The 21,331-nt window shown below is 58.8% G+C and overlaps 2 protein-coding genes across 11 annotated transcripts; one reads left to right on the top strand and one right to left on the bottom strand.

Annotated features, from left to right (window-relative positions):
- Positions 1-279: 279 nt before the first annotated feature.
- SEMA6C (semaphorin 6C) lies at positions 280-8,021 on the top strand. 5 transcript variants are annotated; one of them, XM_068414905.1, is made up of 17 exons: positions 280-619; positions 702-816; positions 1,414-1,471; positions 1,559-1,615; positions 2,022-2,123; positions 2,366-2,456; positions 2,529-2,651; positions 2,761-2,849; positions 3,231-3,448; positions 3,822-3,953; positions 4,030-4,185; positions 4,361-4,597; positions 4,962-5,099; positions 5,217-5,294; positions 5,418-5,473; positions 5,710-5,757; positions 5,959-6,825. In XM_068414905.1, the coding sequence occupies exons 1-17, from the start codon at positions 514-516 to the stop codon at positions 6,735-6,737; spliced, it is 2,583 nt and encodes an 860-aa protein (XP_068271006.1). In that variant the 5' UTR covers positions 280-513; the 3' UTR covers positions 6,738-6,825. The 5 variants fall into 5 exon arrangements, with proteins under 5 accessions (XP_068271006.1, XP_068271003.1, XP_068271004.1 ...); XM_068414902.1 differs by having other exon boundaries at positions 416-619; positions 5,641-5,757; positions 6,174-8,021; XM_068414903.1 differs by having other exon boundaries at positions 416-619; positions 6,174-8,020.
- On the bottom strand, positions 7,409-21,108 carry GABPB2 (GA binding protein transcription factor subunit beta 2). Of its 6 annotated transcripts, none has more exons than XM_068414911.1 (10): positions 21,037-21,108; positions 19,293-19,355; positions 19,020-19,162; positions 17,969-18,136; positions 17,640-17,834; positions 17,121-17,271; positions 14,282-14,398; positions 12,794-12,976; positions 11,595-11,728; positions 7,409-10,795 (listed from the first exon to the last, which is right to left on the bottom strand). In XM_068414911.1, exons 3-10 carry the CDS (start codon positions 19,125-19,127, stop codon positions 10,508-10,510), a joined length of 1,344 nt encoding a protein of 447 aa, XP_068271012.1. In that variant the 5' UTR covers positions 19,128-19,162; positions 19,293-19,355; positions 21,037-21,108; the 3' UTR covers positions 7,409-10,507. The 6 variants fall into 6 exon arrangements, with proteins under 6 accessions (XP_068271012.1, XP_068271009.1, XP_068271013.1 ...); XM_068414908.1 differs by having other exon boundaries at positions 19,020-19,159; XM_068414912.1 differs by having other exon boundaries at positions 14,282-14,395; positions 19,020-19,159.
- Between the last annotated feature and the right edge of the window lie 223 nt (positions 21,109-21,331).

Raw genomic sequence — 21,331 nt, 5'->3', positions numbered from 1 at the left:
CGCGGAGGGGGGGGGGGCGGGTGTCGGGGGTGTTTTGGGGCGCTGTGGGGGTGCCGGTGGGTGCTGTGGGCGGGGGGGTGCGGGGGTGCGCAGAGCTGGGGCCGGGCGTGGGGTCCCGGCGCCGCTGGCAGCAGTTCCCGGGGCACTGGGAGCACTGGGGAGGGGGTACTGGGGACGCTGGGTTGGGGGTACAGGGACGCTGGGATGGGGACACTGGGACCACTGGGAGGGGGATACAGGGATGCTGGGATGGAGCACTGGGGACGCTGCTATGGGGGCACTGGGGACACTGGGAGGGGGACACTGGGATGGGGATACAGAGACGCTGAAATGGGAGCACTGGGACCACCGGGAGGAGGGTACTGGGGACACTGGGAGGGGACACTGGGAGCACTGGGAGGAGGTACAGGGAGCACCGTCCCCGCTGTCCCCACGCCCCCCCGTGCCTCAGTTTCCCCGCGCTGAGCCGAGCCCCCCGCAGCCCGGGGGGGGTCCCCTCAGCCCCGCGCGGCGATGCCGGGGGTCCCGCTGCCCTTCGTCCTCCTCCTCCTCGTCCCCGGGGGGCCGGCACGGGCCTTCCCGCGGGACCTGGTGCCGCGCAGCACCGTGGGGCTGGCAGGTGAGCGGGGGGGGGGGGGGCCCCGGGGGTGCCCGGGGCTCGCGGGGGGCCGGCGGGGCGTCACCGCGTGTCCCCCCCGCAGCCACCGCCGCCTACCCCCGCTTCGGCGGCCTCCGGGGCGACAACGGCACCGCCCGGCTCGGCCTCGACTTCCAGCACATGCTGCGCCTCAACGGCTCGCTCCTCGTGGCGGCCCGGTGAGCGGGGGCACGCTCGGACACGGTCCGGCACGCTCTGGCACGCTTGGGCACGCTTGGGTGTGCTTTGTGCTTGGGCACGCTTGGGCACGCTTCTACACGCTTCTACATGCTTCTACATGCTTCTACACGCTTCTCTGTGCTTCTGCAAGCTTGTGTGCCTGTGTATGTGCTGGTCCATGCTTGTGCACGCTTGTACATGCGTGTGTGTGTTTGTGCAAGCTTGGGCACACTCGTGTGTGCTTGTCCACGCTTGGGCACGCTTGGACATACTTGTCCACGCTTGTGCACACTTGGGCACACTTGGGCTCACTTGTCCATGCTTGGGCATGCTTGGACACACTTGGACATGCTTGTCCACGCTTGTGCACGCTTGTGCACACTTGATCCCCACCTTTGCACACTTGATCCCCATTGCCCCCGCTTGTGCACACTTGTGCCCGCCAGCATGTGCTCCTGCACGCTTGTGCACCCGCGTTCCCTCCCGTGGCCCCACACGCGTCCCCGTGGTCCCTTGCACGTGTGCATGGCGTGTGTCCCGGTGCCCCTCGCACACCCCGTGCCCCCTCGCACACTCACGTCCTCCCCCCCGCCCAGGGACCACATCTACGCCTTCGACCTGGGGCAGGACAGGGGGACGCTGTACCCGCAGCGGGTAAGGGGGGGGGCCGGGGCGCTGGGGACACGGCGGGGCTGCACTGGGGGGGGTCCCTGTGCCCACCCACCGCGGGTCACCCCACAGCACGTCACGTGGGAGGCGCAGGACAGGGAGAACTGCGCCATGCGGGGCCGGCGGCAGGTACGGGGGTGTGGGGGTACAGGGGGGGGTGTATGGCGGGGGGGTACTGGGGGTTTGGGGGTACGGGTAGACGGGGGGCAGAGGCAGGGGGGTGTCAGGGTGTGGGGGTGTGGAGATGGGGGTTATGGGTTACAGGTGTACATGGGGGGGACTGGGTATGGGGGTACAGCATGGCAGGGGGGTGGGAGTGCAGGGTATGGGGGGTATGGGGTATGGGGGGTATGGGGTATGTGGGTACAGAGATAGGGGTTTATGGGGTACAGGTGTACATGGGGGGTGCGGGGTGGGGGGGATACGGGGTATGGGGAATACCGGGGGTGGGGGCAAACAGGGGGCTCGGGGCAGAGGGATGTGGGGATGACGGGGCCCCCCATATCCCCCCCGTGTCCCCCCCTGCCCCGCACAGGACGAGTGCCACAACTACATCAGGGTGCTGGTGCCCCGCGACGCCGGGACCCTCCTGGCCTGCGGCACCAACGCCTTCAGCCCCCTGTGCCGCACCTACCAGGTGGGGGGGGGGGCAGGGGGGGTGGGTGTCACGAGTTGGGGGGGGGGGGCTCAGCCCTTGCTGGGGGGTGTGGGGGGGTGTGATGAGTGGGGGGGGGGCTCAGCCCCCGCTGGGGAGCACAGTGGGGCAGTGCCCAGCCGTGTGACGAGCGGGGGGGTCCTCAGCGGCTCCGTGCTGGGGCTGGGGGCAGCGGGAGGGGGTGACGAGCTGGGGGGGGTCTCATGGCCTCGGCCCCCCCCCAGGTGAGCAGCCTGGCGCAGGAGGGCGAGGAGGTGAGCGGCCAGGCCCGGTGCCCCTTTGATGCCAAGCAGAGCGTCGTCGCTCTCTTTGTCGGTGGGTGCTGGCGGGGGGGTGACATGGGGTCCCCGAGGGGGGGACAGGGCTGATGCCGGTGTCCCCCCCCAGACGGCAGCCTCTACTCGGCCACGGTGGCTGATTTCCAGGCGAGCGACGCCGTGATCTACCGGAGCCTCAGCCCCGGCCGCCCCCCGCTCAGGACCCTCAAGTACAGCTCGCGCTGGCTGCAGGGTACCCACGGGGGGGTGTGGGTATACGGGGGGCTGTGGGGGGCACAGGGGCTGGGGGCTGTGGGGCACAGAGGGGCACAGGGGCTGACGGCTCCCCCCGACCCCCCCAGAGCCCCACTTCGTGCAGGCGCTGCCCTACGGCCCCTACGTCTACTTCTTCTTCCGCGAGGTCGCCGTGGAGCTCAGCGCCCTGGGCAAGGTGGGTGCGGGGGCACTCAGGTGCCCATCACCCCGGCATCCAGGCTGGGCAGACCTCAGTGCTCCTCCCTGGGGTGTCTGGCTGGGTGCTGGTGCCCCCCCCCTCAGGGTGGAGGTGCTCATGGGTGCCACCCACAAGGACTGATGCTCGTGGGTGTCCCTGGGTGCTACCCCATGGGTGGGTGCCCATGGGTGCCAGCCCAAGGTGCCCGTGCCCCCCAGCTGCCCCGTGACAGTGCTGACACCCATGGGTGCCCAGGTGCCAATGCCCATGGGTCCCTGGTGCTGATGTCTGTGGGTCCCCGGGTGCTGCCACCCATGGGTGCCCGGGTGCCAATGCCCATGGGTCACTGGGTGCTGACCCCCACGGGTGCCGGCGCAGGTGGCGGTGGCGCGGGTGGCACGGGTGTGCCGCAACGACCGGGGGGGCTCGCCGCGGGTGCTGGAGCGGCGCTGGACATCCTTCCTGAAGGTGCGGCTGCGGTGCCCCGTCCCCGGGGACGCCGTCTTCGACTTCGATGTCCTGGAGGCGGTGACACCCCCCCGTGCCCTGCACGGGCGCCCTGCCGTCCTCGCCCTCTTCGGCACCCAGCCCAACAGGCACGGCGGCGGGGACACGGGCTCGTGGGGGACGTGGGGAGGGGGGGTGCCCATGGGGACATGGGGACACAGGGCAGGGAAGCGGGCACGGGGGGATGTGGGGATGGGGATGATGGTGACATGGGGATGCATTAATGTGGGGACATGGGGACATGGGGACATGGGGATGGACTCACAGGGGGACATGAGGACGTGGGGACACAGGAGATGGTGACATGGGGAGATGGGGACACAGCGGGACAGGACACCGGGACGCAGACCCAGGGGAACAGGGTGTGGGGACGGGCACAGGCCAAACCAAGGCCGACCTGGCAGCCCCGGGAGGGGACAGGGGTGTCCCCAGCGCCGGTGCCACCCCCTGCCACCGCCGCAGCATCCCCGGCTCGGCCGTCTGCGCCTTCTACCTGGCCGACGTGGAGCGGGCGTTCGAGGGGCCCTTCGCCGAGCCCCGCGGCGCCGCCGGCACCTGGGCCCCGGTGCCCGAGGACAGGGTGCCCCGACCCAGGTACCCCCCTTGCACCCGGCCACGGGGTCCCCTGGGGCGCGGTGGCACCGGGGTCCCCACGCCGGCTGTCCCGCAGGCCGGGCTGCTGCGCCGGGACGGGCCCGGCCGCCGCCGTCGGCACCTCCGGGGACCTCCCCGACGAGACGTTGGCCTTTGCCAAGGAGCACCCGCTGCTGCACGGCGCCGTGGCACCCGCCGGCGGGCGGCCCCTCTTCACCCGCACCGGCACCAGGTGCCTTGGGTGGCCACGGGGACACGGTGGCTTCGGGGACAGGGGGTGGCTGGTGCAAGGAGGGTGTGGGCGTGCAGGGAGGGGAGGGTGCAGCCGGTCCCGTAGGTGCTGTGGGGCAAGGAGGGTCCTCGTGCAAGGGCGCACGAGGCCCCGTGCGAGGGTGCGCTGGGTGCAGGCTGACGCAGCTGGCCGTGGACGTGGGCGCGGGGCCGCGGGGGAACCACACCGTGCTCTTCCTGGGCGCCGAGGACGGGCGGGTGCTGAAGGTCCTGGTGGCCACGCGGCACCTCGGGGCCACCCGGCACCCCAGTGGCACCCCGGGGCCCGGTGACAGCCGGGAGCCTGGTGACACCGGGGACGCCGGCTCCGAGACGCTGCTGCTGGAGGAGATCAGCCTGTACGACCCCGGACGGTGAGTGCCAGGCGTGGGGTGCTGGGGGGCTCGTGGGGGTCATGGGTGCTCATGGGTGCTGGGGGGGCTGGTGGTGCTGGGGGGCTTGTGGGGGCCATGGGTGCAGGGTGGCAAGGGGCACTGATGGGTGCAGCGCTGTTGTGGGTGCTGTATGGGTGATGTGGGTGCCACGGGGTATTGATGGGTGCTGGGGGGGGCCACATGGGTGCTGTGGGGTGCTGATGGGTGCCACGGGGTCATGCAGGTGCTGTTGGGGCCATGTGGGTGCCGTGGGGTGCCGCGGGGGTCTGGCAGGCACTGGGGCGCTGCCGGGTGCCGTGGGGCTGTGGGTGCAGACACGATGGGTGCTATGGGGGGGGTGCAGGTGCCGGGGGCCGCGGGGCGCCAGCCGGGTGCTGGGGCTGGAGCTGCACCCACCGGGCCGGGAGCTCTACGTCGCCTTCGCCGGGTGCCTGGTGCGTCTGCCCGTGAGCCGCTGCGCCCGGCACGGAGCCTGCCGCGGGTGAGCGGGGGCACGGGGGCATGGGGGGTGTGGGGGTATGGGGGTGTGGGGGTATGGGGGTGTGAGAGGGCACGAGGGTGTGCAAGGGCCCAGGGACGTGCGAGGTCCCCCGCGCAGGAGCTGCCTGGCCGCCCGTGACCCCTACTGCGTCTGGCTGCCCCCCCGGGGCTGCGTCCCCTTCTCCGAGGACCTCCCGTGAGTGTCCCCCGCGGTGGCCTTCCCGGGGGCTCCCCCCCTGCCGCCCCGATCTCCTGGGTCCCTTCCTCGAGGGGTGGGGACGCTGGGGACGGTGGGTGACGTCCCCACTGTGTGCCCCAGGAGCGGCTTCGAGCAGGACGTGGAGGGATCCCCTGGGATCGCTGGGACCTGCCAAGGTGAGGGAGGGGGACGTGGGGGACATGGGTGACACTGGGGGGGCACTGGGGAAACGGGGAATATTGGGGGACAAAGAGGGTCACCAGGGGAAGTTCTGGGGACATGAGGTCACGGAGGGGTGCAGGTGGCACCAGGGTGACACTGGGACATGTGGGTGACACTGCAGGACATCAGGGGACACGGGTGGCCCCAGGGGACACGGGTGGCCTGGCCCGACCCCGCTCTGCTCTCACAGATGCACCAGCTGCAGGGGACAGTGACGGAGACGGGGACTTGGCCCACGGTCAGTGACACCCGTCTGTCCCCCCTGGACACCCACTGGGAGGGACCCCAGGGAGCAGGAGGGACCCCAGGGACAAGGGAGGGACCCCAGGGACAAGGGAGGGATCCCAGGGACAGAAGAACCCGGGGTGGGGGGACCCCAGGGACCAGGGGGGACCCCGGGGGGGCTCGGGCCCCACGGTGCTGACGGGTGCTCCCGCAGGGGTGCGCCAGGCCGGGCCGGGGGCCGCGGCGACAGTGCCAGTGCCGGTGCTGGTGGGCTGCGTGCTGGGCGCCTTCGCCCTGGGCGCCCTGGCCACGGGGCTGCTGGTGGCCTGCTGCCGCCGCCCCGCTGGCCCCAAGGGCCCCCCGCAGCCCCCCGCCACCCCGCGGGTCCAGCCGCCCGGCCCCCGCCTCTACCCCCCGCTGCCGCCCCAGGGAGGGGCTGGGGGCCCGCGGGACCCCCCGGAGCTGCCCACCCCCGAGGCCACCCCGCAGCTGCCCACCAGGACGCCCCGGGAGCGGGCGGCGGAGCCCCGCTGCGGCCAGGCCACCCACCTCGGCACCCCGGGGTGCCCGGAGCCCCCCGGCCCGGGACCCCCGCCCAAGGCCACCCTGGAGGAGCTGCTGCAGCGGCTGCACGGGGCGGGGGGCTCGGGGTGGCCGGTGACCCCCCCCGGCAGCGGCTCCTTCGCCAGCCGGGTGCAGCCGGGCCCCCCGCTCGCCAGCCTCCCCCCGGCCCCCCGCGACGGGGCTCCCCGCCGGCTGGACGTGCCCCCCGACAGCCCCCCCCCGCCCCGCCGGCCCCTGGCACAGAGACACTCGCTGGGGGGGACACCCGCGAGACCCCCCGGCCTGGCCCGGGGGCTCACCCGCATGCACTCGCTGGGGGCCCCGGGGGGGCCGCTCTGGGCCCCCCGCCCCGGCACCCTGCAGCGCTCCCTCTCCGCGAAGCCCCCGGTGCTGCCCAAGCCCCCGCTGGCGGCCCCAGGGCGGCCCTGAGCCCCCCCACCAGGGACACGGGGACATCCTGGTCCCCAGCACCCGTGGGACACCCCAGCTGCGGCTGGCGGGGGGGCCCTGAGCCATCCCCTGCCCTGGGTGGCAGGGTCCCCGCTTCCCTGGCTCCGTGCCCTGAGCCAGGAGGGTCCCCATGTACCCCACCGGGGTGACGAGGGTCCCCACAACCCTGAGCCGCCCCCATCCCACCCAGGTGATGCCCCAGCCCGGGGTGCTGAGGGTCCCCATGTCCCCAGCTCCCAGGGTTTGGGGTTTTTTGATCCTTTCTAATTTATTCGCTGCTTTGGGGGTCGCTGGAGCCGCCCCTACGCGCCCCGATGGCTGCACGACCCCGGGGACGCCAGGAAGGGCGCGGGACACGGTGGCTTTCCGTGCCAGAGCTCAGCTCGTCCTACCGTGTAGGACCAGGGCTCGGCCCCGCGCCGGCCGCGGCGATTAAACACGTGGTGGCTCCCGCGCCGGTGCCCGCCTGGCTCTGTCCGGGGTGAGGGGGAACGAGAGCGGGGTGGGACAAGGGTGGCAAGTGCCACCAGACCCGAGCCCAGCTCAGGGAGAGGGTGGAGGCCAAGTGTGGTGGCCCTGGGGTGTCCCTTGGGGTGTCCCCACAGAGAGGGTGGCACAGGAGACACTAGGGGACACGGAGGGACTGGCACTGGGGGCAGAAGGAAGCTGCTCCCCCAGGACGTGGGATTTTATTAAGAAACATGGTACAAAAAAGAATAATTACAAACACGGACATTTCTATCGAGGGTCGGGGAAAAAGGGAGCCCGAGCGGGCAGTTCCTCATCGCAGCCCCGACCCGGGGACCGAGGGACCTGCTGCAGCGCAGCGCCAACCTATCCCATGACAAACACCCCGGCCCCGTGCCTGGCACGGGGGAAACAATCTGATAAAGGCGAGATTACAGCAATAATCCGCTTTGGCACCGCGAGGCGGGCGCTGGCTGGGGGCATGGCCGAGGGCTCCGGGGACCCGCTGAACACCCAGCTCTGCCCTTGCCCTCCGCGGGCGGCCGGAGAGGAGGGGGGTGGTGTTTCTGTGCCAACCGTGAGGATACGGGGCAGCACTTGGAGCTGGTCACTCCGAACGAGAGGGAAACGGGTCTCGTCGAACCCCAACGGGTTCGATCGGTGCCCGGCCGCCTCCTCCACCCAGGAGAAACAACACCCGTTCCTTTTCAGACCCCAATTCCTGCATCCTGGGGAAGCAGGGCCAAGGGTGCGCGGGGGGAGCTCTGCCTCGCTGGGAGCACGGGCTCCGCTCAGCCTTTCGCCTCCCCAGACCCCGCGCGAGGCCGAAGGCGTGGGCGAGAAAAGCCCTGACGCGGCAGCGCCCGACGCCCGTGGGAGGTTATTTACCACGGCTGACTCCGCACCGAGCAGAAAACTGCTGCTCTTGGCTTAAAAAGCTCCAAACCCCTCTCTGTGGGAGCGCAGAGGATGCAGCCGCGTTTGAATTCTTTCTAAATGCCGGGCGGAGATCGAATTCTCCTCATCTTTGTTCAGAGCCCGTACGCGAGCGCTTCTAAAAATACCCCCGACGTGTGACCCCCCCGCGGCAGAACACTGTCAGCTTTATCGCTTCCAGCTCCAGAAACCAAACCCAGTTACCGCGAGCGCCGCCGACTTGTTTTTTTTCCCCTCCTCGGCTGAAGGGGAAGGTTGTTTCCCAGCTGAAGGGACTTTTTGGCAAAACCAACCCCTTTTCAGGGGAAGGATGGAAATACCGGCATGTCGCGGCGCTGGCGGAGGCACAACACAGCGTTTGTGCACCCGACAGCTGCCCAGCTCTTCAAATTTACAAATAATAAGCACAAATTTCAGGCAGAACGGCCCAAGCCAAAGCTTCTGGGTAGCAGGAGAATCTGCCTGGATTTACTCGAACGCTGCCTCGGACCCTCCGACACAGATTTTTAGTTCAAACAGACCCGAATCGTCGATGTTCTGGGGAACAAAAGAAAACAACGCGTGCTCGAAGGCAGCGAGGAGATGCTGAAGGAATCAACGACCAGGGACTGAGTCTCTCCAAACATTCATTCATTAAAAATAATTATTAAAGCCCTCTTCAAAACAGCTTTTGGAAAAAAAGATTTTTAAAAGTCTTATTTATAAACATAGCTGCACTGGTTATAAATAAATGCACTTAGGTTCTCAACACACAGCCAGTCCCACAGATAATGGTCACGTAAACCTTCCTCTCCCCCCGCCTGCGGGTGAACCCCGCCGGTGAAACGGCACCGGACGCGGCTGCAGATGGTGTTTGGGCAGCTCCCACCTCCCCTCCGACTGATTTTAGGATGAGAAGCTGTTTCCTCTTGGGGTGAGGAATTCCTTCAGAGCCGTGACCCTGCGTTCACACCTTTACGAACTCATTAGCCCATATTATGACCTCGTTAGCCCATATTATGTCTCTGACGTCACGATAGGGCTGATCAGCAGAGAAACGTTCAAGGCAGGACCTGAACCAACAGAAAACCGCGTTATCTGGACACACTTGGAAATAACAGGAGAAAACACAACGCAGGGACCATGACGTTGAGTTGATACCTTCAATCTTGCCAATGGTTGCAAAAGCAGGACAAAAAACCCCCAACAGACCCCAAACCAATAAACTATGATTTTTTATCTTGTGAGAAGACCCTCTCAGAGGTCAGGCCAGCTGCCAGCCACCCCTCGCCCTTCCAACCTCATCACAACTGACCGTACAGCTGGTTTATGGCATTTTTCTAAACCTGATAATCTTCCGCTGCCGAGCTCCACGCCATCGCCCGGGGTGCTTCCCACCAGCTCCCTGCTGCCTTGGAGCCCACAATCCACTGCACTAAACAGGCCCACAGAGTAAAAGAGACGAACATGGCAGTAACAAGATGCTCGTTAGAAAAGGTTTTAGTATCTTTAAAAATAAAAACTGCTTAGTAAAAAAGGAAAGTGACATCTGTTATCTGCAGAGACAGCTCGGCTTCCCGGCTGTCGCGCAGCGGCCGCCGCACGTATCGCTCTGCACAGATCAGCAGTCAGTGCCACTGCTCAGCGCCGAAGCGTCACACAGAACATTTGACTAAATACCATAAAACTGAGGAGGGATTTTTTGCCACCCCTGTGGGTAGTTCAGGGGTCTGACACAGAGCTCCCCCAAACCGTCCCTGAAACCACGAGGGCGAAGCGTGTTCCCTGACAGCGTGAAACGCTCCGGCCAACATCCAGCCCGGCCTTCGCTCTTGCATTGAAGATTGCCTCAGTGAGAATAATTCATGGTTTTGGAGGAAGAAGAACACATAATTCCCTTTCCAGCTGAAAGGGGAAATCCCCTCTGCAGTCTTTAAGCAACACCCCAAGAGACTACTGCTTCTGAAGGTGCAGACCTGGGCGCTCGACGTCGCGGGGAGCGAACGCCTCAGGTTGTTGCAGAAATCTGCTCCCAGCGCTGGGATCTCCAGGCAGCTGGGAGCTGACGCCAGCTGCTTTGGCCACGAGGTATTTCTTTTCCGCTCCCCAACAACTGATGTCACCAAATAAGCCCTCAGGTCACTGGCTGGGTAAAACTTTGTAAAAAAGCTTCCAGTCCCTCAAGGTCGAGCGTTAACAGAACCCTTTGGCACCACGAGCGGCTGGAGAAGCTCCTACCCCCGGCGATGGGGTGGCTTTGACACCAGCCCTCTGCTCTCAGCACCGCTTGCCAACAGCACCTCATTTAACAAAAACTAAACAAAAAAAGTTATTTTCCTTTACCAAACCCAGCCAGTCACCAAGGATCAGGAGGTCACAGTTCCCACAGCGGTACCAGCTGGCTGATCCGTTCCCAGCACGGACAGCACAGACTCCTTGATGTCTTCTGAGGTTACCACAAGCGAGTCAACCTGAGCAGCCTCTCCGAGCACCGTCACCCCCGCTCCGTCGGGCTGCTGCCTCGCCACGGCTGCCAGCTTCAGCCGGTACTCCTCCGCCTCCTGCTCCTTCTTTACGAGCTGGCTGTGATATTCCTGAGCTTGCTGGTTGGCCTCTTGCAACTGCTGCTCCAGCACCTCCCTTTGAACACTGTCCTACAGAAAATTAGAGTGGAGGGAGCCCACGATGGAGGCCCAACCTGCGACATGAAGGAAATGGGGTCTGCAGCACTCTGACAGGTACGAGTTACAAAAGCCAAACGCTCTAAGGCGGCACTAGAAACGTGCTTGGCTTGAGTTCTGTTCAACTGGCTCCTCATCACAGGTCACCAGACACAACCGGGACATGGGGAGGCACAAACTGGCTGGGAGGTGTCCCCAGAGCGTGCGGGGAGATGGGCTGGGGAGCTCTGCATCATCTCACCGTGATGAATTTCAAAGGTTGGGAGCAGTGGTACCCAAGAGGCAAGAAAAATAAACAGCTATTAGGGCTGAGAAGTTGAGAGGCAATGGAGAAAGACGTTAATCCTCCCAACAGAGAGTGATGGGAAAGTCATTCCTGCTGCTTTATGAAGACCTGAGACTTGGCTGACGCCCAGCCCATGCATTGTGCTTCTACAGGAAATCCTAAATCATCCCACTGAAGGGCCACAGCTCACCTAACAGCCCTGGCCTACAGCCTCAGCACAGGCCCAACGGCAGCGAGTGATTTCACTGGCTCTTTTCCTCCTGCCTACCCTCAGCCGAGCACCGCGCCTCCCAACCGCTTGCGTGTCCGTTGCCAACGCAGGAGCACGTGTGGGAAGCGCAGGGAACCACCCAGCAGTTTGTTAGAGAGACATCCCTGAGTGCACCTCTGAAACGGCTTGGGCCAGCCAGGGGCCCGACATCCTCAGCGCAGCAGAGAAACACGCAGCAAACGGCGGCGATCAGCGTTACAAGCCGGAGCATCTACCTTGTCTTCCTTCGAGCCATCTACATTTTGTTCCACTTTTTGCTTCTTGGCCAGCGGCTTTCCTCCCTCTTCTGAGTCATCTCCATCTTCAACAACAGCCTCTTCTGCAGCCTGACCAGCAGGTACAGCTAGAACTGACAAATTAAAAGGTGACAAATTATACAGCGTGAGACGTGCTTTTGCACAGATGTTTCCTGGAAGACTGCTCCGCAGTCAGGGCACCAGCGTGGTTCTGGAGAAGAGGAGACCTGTGGATCGGCAATGCCGAAGTCCTCCCGGAGCGGAGGGAAGCTCTGGGACAGGTTTCCAGTTTTCTTTACTCAGGCCCCTGAAACCCCTGAGTATTTCACCACTATGGGGCTGACAGAATCCGAAGTCAAAGATTTGCAGCTCAGAAAACACGTGAGGTAAAAACTATCATTTTGAAGCCTCAGTAATGCAATTAACAGCCAAGAGGCCACGCAAGAGGAACAGAAAGCTCTTCTCGAAAATTCCCAGTGCCCAGTCCCAGGGGCTAAGCTCTGAATCAGCTTTAGGCACGCGCAGGAGCTGCAAACACTCCGGAGAACAAACACATTTTAAATCTGCAAACGTGGGTTTTCACTTCGGGAAGCCAGTAGCAAGAATTTGTCCAACCAAGGAGGAGAAACGCACCACATGAGAGAGTGAAGGTAGCGCTACCTAAACAGTTCTCCCTTTGTCTTCCTTAGACAAAGAATGGGTTACAAGCCAGGAATTATTTGTAGTAATTTGGCAAATAATTCTGAATAATTAACAGCTTTAGAAAATTGCTTTTCACTCGTGAAGTCCGTAACCCACCTCACGTAACACTGTACGCACGCTGCAGGAGATGCTCTGCTTCTTAATCCTCTTTTTATGCACCAACATTAATCCAAATAATCGAGTACCCCCAGGACGTGCTAAAAGAACTGTCGGTAGCAGACAAAGCTGATGAATTGCACCCCTTGAGGAAACACAATTCACTGTACGAGCGCTCTGGAGCTCTGCCCTGCTCTCCTGAACACCATTTACATCTGCCTTGTAAAACGGAGAGATTATATTGCCCTGAGCAACACAACTGGAGTTATGGGAGGAAAAGGTGTAGTTAAGCCGATATTAATGGCCTAATACTAAGTTTTACAAGAACGATGGAGTGATTGCTAAAGGTGACAGGTTCAGTTTCATCAGCCCCTCCTCACCTTGCTGCCCACCCCGCACGGTCAGGATGAAGGGCTGGCTGAGGCCGCTGGTGGGCACGGCTGTTTGCAGGCTGCCCAGGGGAGCCCCCTCCATTATGATGGCGATGAAGCGCTGCCCTCCGCTGCCAGCCCCTTGTAGGGCAGAATGGACAGAATTTGCTTCCGCTGTTTCCTCTGTCTTACCTTGAGAAATAAAGTAAATGCCAAAAAAACAAGTCAGCGTTTCCTTCTCTCTTCCTTGAATAGAAACCAAAGTCCAGTGAAAAGCTCAAGCACGCAGCTTGAGACTCCTGGGATGCTGCTGATGGAAAACAACCCGGAAATACAGCAAGTCTTAGTAGGGGAAAGAAATAAAATCCACTAAATCTCAGCAAAACAAGTCTTGTACGGTAAACCCAGCATTTTTTGTGTAAATTAATAAGTACTAGCATCCACCCATATTCATTAAATCAAAAAGCCCAGAGCTGGAGGCAGCTGTTAAGCAGACCTGGCTCCACAGAGCTTCCTTCCGTGACCCTTCTGCCAGCACTAACGAAGACAAACCACACGCAAGAAACTCGTGGTACCTCGAGAGCAACCGTGCCAAAGCACCCGTGAGGAGGCGGTTTGGCTTGGCCGGGTGACCACAGAGCGGTTCAGCTCCCTGGGACACTTTTTGTGTGACTTAATTGCTTGCACAAATAACCAGGACTGCAAACCCTCGGCTGCATCCTGCTCCCAGCGTGCGCTGCAAGCGCAGGAAAGAGGGGATGTGACCGGCTACGCGCGCTCCGGGTGCCAGAGAGGAAAAGGCTCGAGCACGGCGGGTCAAGGAATCGTTGGTGTGGCACCAGCAGCCCAGAGGAGTCAAGCTGCTTGTCTCCAGGTTCTAGGAAAATGCTTAACTTTGGGGAAAATAACTGATTATATAAACTTCATCAAATTCCCAACTCTGAAGTTAATTAGAGGTCAAACATTACATCCTACAAACACACCATAAAAGATCATTAAAAAAAAAACTAAACACAAAAACCACCCAAACCTTTCTGTAAGAAAAAGCTGCCAGAGCCTCAGGAGCCTCAAAACACTGGTTGACTACAACCTTTTACAGCATCCTGGGGACAGAAAACACTTCAGACAATTTCCTTCCTAAACAAATATTTATCTACGTTTATATATTGAAGTAAACCCACATTCTGCAGAGGTGGGGTTTTTTTTTTTAATTTTTTATATAACTCTTAAAGCCCGTCACGAGTAACGGACTGTGATATCAGGGTCAGACACGCTGGTTGATAAACATTAAGTTACTTCTATTGGTGGCAGTTGCTGGTTCTTTAATTAAGTTTGAAGTGGGATTAAAGAAATAAATAAATAAACAAAATGAACCCAAATATTTATCGTCAGCTCTTCCTTACCCTGAACAAAGGCAAATTCACTTTCACATCGTTAATTTCCTGGCCAGATACTCACTACAACTACACAAACTTGAACCTGGCCGGTTTCCCCTACCTGTGTCTCTGTCTGAGTTGGAAAGCGGCGCCGACACCTCAGCGAGGGCCGCGAGCGTGGCGAGCACGGAGGTCGTTGAATTGGTGAACTGCACTGTAGAGATGTGTGGGTCACCTGCTGGGGAAAGAGGAGGGCAAAGTGAAGGACCTGCCATGTCTAAATAGTGAATAAAGGCATCAGATTGCAACGATTTTGTCCTCTAGAGATCAAGACACCAGCTATGAAGTATTTTCTAGGCTCCCACCAGTCAATGGAGAAAGGGAGGTGGCACGGATCATTTTTCACGAGAGGTTCCTCTCCTACTGCTGACTGTAAAGGGCTTCATGTCGCACTGAAACCTTCAGAAATTGCAGAACCTAAAGAATAGATTAAACTCGTTTGCTGTTATGAGTAAATTACAGCACCCAAGTTCTTCCTCACTCGGGAAAGCCTCCAGGTACAGCCTTCAGCATTACCTCCTGGACCAAACGTTTTAGCAGGAGGCAGTTAACAGAGTTTTTTGCTCAAACACAGAAATTTGCCACATATATCACTCAGTTTCCATGTACTGGGCATGGAGGTCCCTTTCTTCCTCCCCTCTCAGGGTTAGTAAGTCGAAGACCACGGTTCCTGCAACGGGGTATTGATTTGAATGAGATAAACAAGCCTTCTCAGTTCCAAAAAACAATGTTTCTTCCTCCAATTGACCAGAGCAGTTCCTATTCAAAGGCAGACTTAATAAGAATGGAACAGGAAATTAACTAAACGGGCGCAAACTCAGTGCATATAATCCACAATTCCTCTTAAAAAAAAAAAGAGAGATCCTGTACCTCATTGCCAGCGTAGATAAATAGATTAGAAGTACACAAAGGGAAGTTCATCTAAAGTTCCTCTGCCTTAACCCTTGCTACCTATTTTCTCTCTCTCTCACCAGCTCGTGATTTTACAAAGGTTATTGAGGGAATTTTTTCAACGAATGATACTTTCAGAAGGCCGTGGGCTGGGCACGTGAAAATACCGTGGCCTGGAGAAGGTTTGCAGCAGCTTGTAACCAGATTTCTTCAGAGCAGCTAAAGATACTTCTTCCCATTTAAAAACTTTTTCAATAACGGAAGACACAGGGAATTTAAGGGACGAGAACAATTATCAGCTCTAAGTGTTAAATAAGAGATTTTTGTTTCGAGGAAGGCGCAGTCGCTGATGCCCTCTTGTGGGAAATGAGACAAAAATCTCCCGACGTGGCCTGGAGCAGAGACAGCGGCTGTTTTCACACTGACTGGCTACTACCGATGCTTCAAGTGTCATGGGGGGAAAACCCAGGGTATTTTAGGCCAGTCACACGTGGACAATAAGCCCCCACCGTGCTGTGGCACTGAAAAAGGCGATTACGCTGCAGGACATCTGAGGAGAGGGGCGGCGAGAGACGGGGATTGACAAAGCCACGGCCAAGAGCTCATCTGGAGCACAGCCTGCAGCTGCTCACCCACACACCACGGATCACCCACACACCACGGATGGATTCAAGGGGCTCAGGGCAACCAGCTTGCTTAGCCTGGAGAGGGGATAGGACCGATTTCCACATCAGAGGGATGGAGGCAATGGAAAAAGAAGAGTGATTTCAACTCAAGGGCTGCATTTGCACCAGGAGAAGCCCTAAGCAGGCTGTGAAGGTGTTTAGGCTGGAAATCAGCAGCTTTCCAACAGCCTTTCCGCAGGGCGTTGGCCTCTGTGACTCCGACCTGGCTTCCAGGCAGAGCCAGATCCATCTGCAGTGATGCTGACCGTGGCCAGTGTCACCTGGGGTACAGAAATCCCAATTTTATGCCCCTTTGAGCTTGAGGAATATCCCTGACTGAAGATGATGTGCACCACTCACACTGCATCTTCCTCACAGGTGGAAGAGGAACACTTTGGGTCATTTTTCCCCTTCTAAATTACGGTTTGTCAGTGCCTCAAAGCTGTGAGCAGCCCCAAAAGCTTTGAGAGCAAGTCTGGAGCGCTGCTGAAGTCGCTGTGGCCAGGGACAGGCAGAGAGGCCTGGGTGGGACTGCAGAACGCCACAATCCAGGACTTTGGAAGCCCTCTCTAGTCAATGAGCAAACATTCACGCATGTGAACAGTCCCACTAACCAAAGAATTACTCACATGCAGAAGTGTTTGGAGGATGAGGCCAAACAGCTTCACAAAACTTGTATTTAGCAGCCTCCTTGAGACTGAAAAGAAACAATGGTTTGGATTTCCCCAAATACAGAAAATTCAGTTTATTATGAAAACTGGAATTACACAAAAAGAATTTGCACTCAGCCTTAAGTTAGAAGTGTTTTCCCCACCAAAATAAGGCTCCCAGAACAATGAGGAACCTAATTATTTCCATCTAACACGTGGGACAGAAGAAATAAGGGGCAAGCTACATACCCAACAGACCTGCTTATTCTGCAGTTTCCTTACTCAACATTTACAAACAGCAAAACACTCGTTCATCTCTGTAGTCAGTAAAGAACAAAGCAAACCCTTCCCCAGCCGCTCTGCGGTGCTCAGGATCTGGCACAGGCAATAATTCTCATTATTCCTCTGTTGCAATCAGCCAGATCCATCTTCTTAAGCTCTTGCTTGTAACAGACCTGGAGCTGCCCCACAGCTGAGCTCTGCCACTTGCACTGGACCCACCTTTATTTACATCAGCTAGAAATCTGCTTGGTTACCTTCAACAGCAAAAATCTTCTGGGGCAGGGAGGAGTAGTTGGGCGTGTTTGGCTGTGTTTCACTTTTCCTCTACTGAATGACCAGCTGCCCTCCACTGGTCAGCGGTCTTAGGAGCTTTTTTCAAGACTTTCCCACTCAAGGTCACATAAAACCTTACCTGAGGCTGTTTTGACGTTTGCTGAAGAGACAAGACTACCGAGATTGAGGACTTGCCCTGGCCTAAGAACGAAGGGTGAGGTGAGAGTCACGGTGTTGGTGTCGGGATTCGCTCTCTCTGGATGAGCCTCTACGTGGTTCTGCATTGCTTCCTAGGAAAGAGAGCGGGGTCAGGCATACACTCCTCACGCTTCCTGTGGCATTCAGCACCCTTGAAACATTTTAGAGGCAGATTATTTCTCCCTGCAGCACATCAGGGCCACCAGCGCAAAAGCTGTGACAAAACTGCCACCTAAACCTGGCAACTTGCACTGCGACTGCGCAAGGTGCACGGCGATAAAACCCCGTCACCCACCGAGTCGTGGCAGACACACGCTGCCTGACCTAGAAATAAAACAAACCTCACCCGCCTCCACCTTTCTAGTTCTCTCTGCAAAGAGAAAACGATCCCATCAGACACAACAGGATCCCTCTCCAGTGTGGGTCAGAGAATTACCAAGTTTCTCCTTCCTCAACCCACCTGTAGCATCACCAGAGTCTCTGGATTGTTCTTGTCCAAAGCGATATCAAAAGCCAATTTATCAAACTTGCTGAACGCGTGGACATCGGCCCCGTACTTGATGAGCAGCTCCACGACATCGTGGTGGTTGTGCTCCGCCGCCCAGTGCAGCGCCGTCATCTTCAGCATGTCCTTGGCGTTCACGTCAGCCCCGTTCTGAAAGAGACACGCGTTACTGCCTGCTCTCAGGGCCTTAAGGGTGGTGCCTGCACTTAAACAGCGACATCAACGCTTCACTCCAAGGGTTGTTCAGACCAGCCTCACAGGGATACCTAATTTGCTCTCCTTACCCTAATTAGCAGCTCCACAAGATGAGCGTGCCCGTCGGCCGCAGCCATGTGTAGTGGCGTCCGGTCCACTTTGGTTCGGGCGTCTCTGCTGACCCCAGCTCGAAGCAGCACTTCTGCTGTCGAATAGTGGCCGTACTGGGCAGCCAGGTGAAGAGGCGACCTCCCGAGCTGCGTGTTAATTGAGGAGAGTTACTGTCTGGTCACAGCAAGAGAGGACAGTAATCACCACGTGTCTGGCAGTTAATTACAATGACAAAGCTTCTAGAAGAAATTAATTTAACCTTTTTTTTCTCCACTCAAACAGAAGGCTGCACATCCTATAATTTTCCTGATAAACATTAAACTTTTTAGGGATCTTTATGTTATCAGATAACTTGAAGATCAAACATTGCTTTACTTTCTCCACTGTGCCACTCATTTACCCCTGAGCATCACCCTGCTGCTTTTCCAAAGCACAGCAGAACAGCTCTGCCGTTGCTGTCACGACAGATCATGTCACCGCCGTTCAGAGAAGGGCAGTATTACAGTATCACCAGGCTCTGCTACCTTGCGATACAGTTAATTCCTTCACCTCACAAGGCTGTGAACGAATGGACTGATGAATTAGGAAATTAAGACAATTGATGATGGAGAATGGCTATGGATGGCTCGTTCATTACACTCTGGTTCCCTGTTTATCCCTGTTACTCTTTGGTTTCATTAAAGCTTTTACCTCCTTTCCAACCCAGGATGGGCTGGTTTGTTTTCTTCAAGGAAACAAAAAAACACCCCAAAGATGAGTTTCTTGACTGAGAAAGTTTAACCAATTAAATAAAGCATTCTTAAAAGAACTTCCTATTGCTGAGAGATTTAACAGCTTTTCCGATTTGACTCGACTCATCACTTATCTCAGCTCTTGGGAACTGCACTTCTCAAAGCATCTACCCCTGTACGTGCTGCTGGCCAGGACAGCACGGTACTTGTAGCTGTGCTCTCGTGCATCAGGCAGAGATCAGGCTGCACACAAACATCAGTTCATGTTGGAAAACCAACGTCTGCTCCTCGGACGGACCCAGTCGGTGGTGAAGGGCGCTCCGCTCGCCATCAGCTTCCACACTTCGTCATCTTCGCCTTTGCGAGCTGCTTCCAGCAACATCTTCCCCAGGTCCACTAAGGACATCTTTGTACATGGGAACGAGCATACGCCGACAGCTGCTTTAAAAGCAAGGGATGGAAAACAACAGGCATAAACATTTACCATATTTTTCAGTTCTGAGCCCTGAAACATCAAGGCTCAGGCTCCAACCAGGTCAAGCCACCAGAGCTCCTGCAAAACCCCGCTTACCTCACCAGCGCCTCGCACGGACACAAAGACTTGCCCATGTGGATCCAGTTCCAAGAGCAGAACCTACAAAAGCAACGGCAAAGCTGTTCACAACATCGTTTTAAGAGCGCTTTAAGGACATGATTTGATCTCTGGGACACTCTCTCTGACCCCAGCACTAACAACTAAGCATAGGGGAACTATCCCTGTTCTCTGCTGGTAGAGGAGAAAACAAACCTCGGTCACTCCAGTGACTCGTTCAAGGTCATAAAGGAGCAGAACCCAAAAGCTGTGCTCAGCGTACCGGAGAACAGCGTCTATTTCTTCCAAGCTCCACAAGCCATGGCATAATTATGGCAAGAGCGAACTACAGCATTCTCCTCAGCGACAGGGCTGTGCTGGTATGCCAGTCCTATCAAAGACTGGCTTTAGAGTCTACTCATTAACTCGTGTACGACGTTCAGTAAGTGGCTACAAACGAACGTCTGTGCAAACGGGCACCGTGCTACCCAGCGACCCCAACAGCACTGAGGCCCTCGGCTGACTTTTGTCCTTCAATTTCCTTCACTCACAGTTCTATGAAACCGCTCTAAAGCTCTTATTTCTTTGTTTATTTCTTGTTCTTTCAACAGAAACACCCCACCCCGTCCTCAGTGCCCAACAGGACCAGCCACCGTTAAAGCCAAAGAGCAAACCTCACCCCGACCCCTCACCAGGACACACTGCCCGCACCATCTCACCTCACACGACTATTTTGAACCTGCAGCTTTTTCCAGGGGTGCAGTTATCACGTGCAACACCTGGGGCTTGGAAGCCACGAGCCCAGAGCAGTTACTCAGAGCTTACTCTGCAAACAGGACCTTTGATGCATTTACAACGCACCTGTTTGACTACCACAACCCCTCTGCCCTTTAGGACTTTCCAGTTTGGGGTTTTTTTTCCCCTTTCTCACTTCTTGTGGAACACAGAATACTTTTTAAATGTTCCTTCTTGTCGCCCACGTTGAAAACACTTGTATGTTTTCCGGGCATCAGTAGCTGCACCCAACTCTGCGTTCACAAAGTTAACCACCAGCTTACGTAGGTGCAAGACTGCAGCTTCCCACTCCGGGTGTGTTTGGGAAAGAAAGGAGAAGCTGGATCCTTAACAAAAACCATCAGTTTCTCTTCTCATATTAAAGAAGAGAAACTTTAAGGGAACCTTTGTCGCTTATTAATTATCTGGAGGCCCTGCGTTCCCGCTCCCGTCCCAGCTGGATGCCTTCAGGGAGGGTTTAAGCCTGAGGGTCCTTCTCCCTTTTTAAAGTTATTTCCAGTATTTGCAGCCCGGGCTCTCGCTGACAAACTCCTCCACCTCATCCCACACCCCTGCACCCCGCTCTGCAGACCTGCCTGGAGACCCCCCCAAAGCTCCCGAGCCCCCTCCTTGTACAGGTGCCCCCCTCCCCTCCCCAAGGACCCCCCAAGGCTCCCTCCTCCCACCGCTCCCCCGGGGCAGGGACCCCCCTCAGGGCCCCTCCTGCTCCCACCCCGACGGGACCCCCGAAGCGCCCCCCGCAGAGGGGACAGCCCGCTCCCAGCCCCTCCACACCGGCCCCCGGCACTGCCCCCTCACACGGGGTCCCCCCTTCACCCCGCCGACCCCTCCCCTCAGGGGGTCCCTCAGGGGGTCCCTCAGGGGGTCCCCCCCCGCCGCCCCCGGCCCCACTCACGCGGCGGCTCAGGCCCCCCCCCCACGGCACGCGGCTGTTCCCGGCGCCACGCACCGCCCCGCGCCTCGCGGCTGTTCCCGCCCCTCCCGCCGCGGCCACGCAAAATGGCCGACCCGGAAGCGAGGCGGCCGCGGAAGGAGACCGCGAGCGGCAGGAGACCGCGACGGCCGACAAAAGAGTCCGCCGCCGGTGGCGGAGGAAGGGCGGGTCGGGGCTCTGTCGCAGCGGGCACGGGGCGGCCTTAGCGGATTCCTCCTTCTTTCCTCCGTTCCCCTCCCCGCTCAGCGGCCTGGCGGCGGGTGGCGAGCGACGGGGGAGCCCTAAACGGGGAGTCCTAAACGGGGAGTAT

Source organism: Nyctibius grandis, chromosome 17 (assembly GCF_013368605.1).
Source record: "Nyctibius grandis isolate bNycGra1 chromosome 17, bNycGra1.pri, whole genome shotgun sequence".
NCBI lineage: Eukaryota > Metazoa > Chordata > Aves > Nyctibiiformes > Nyctibiidae > Nyctibius > Nyctibius grandis.
This window is presented reverse-complemented; position numbering and strand designations above follow the sequence as displayed.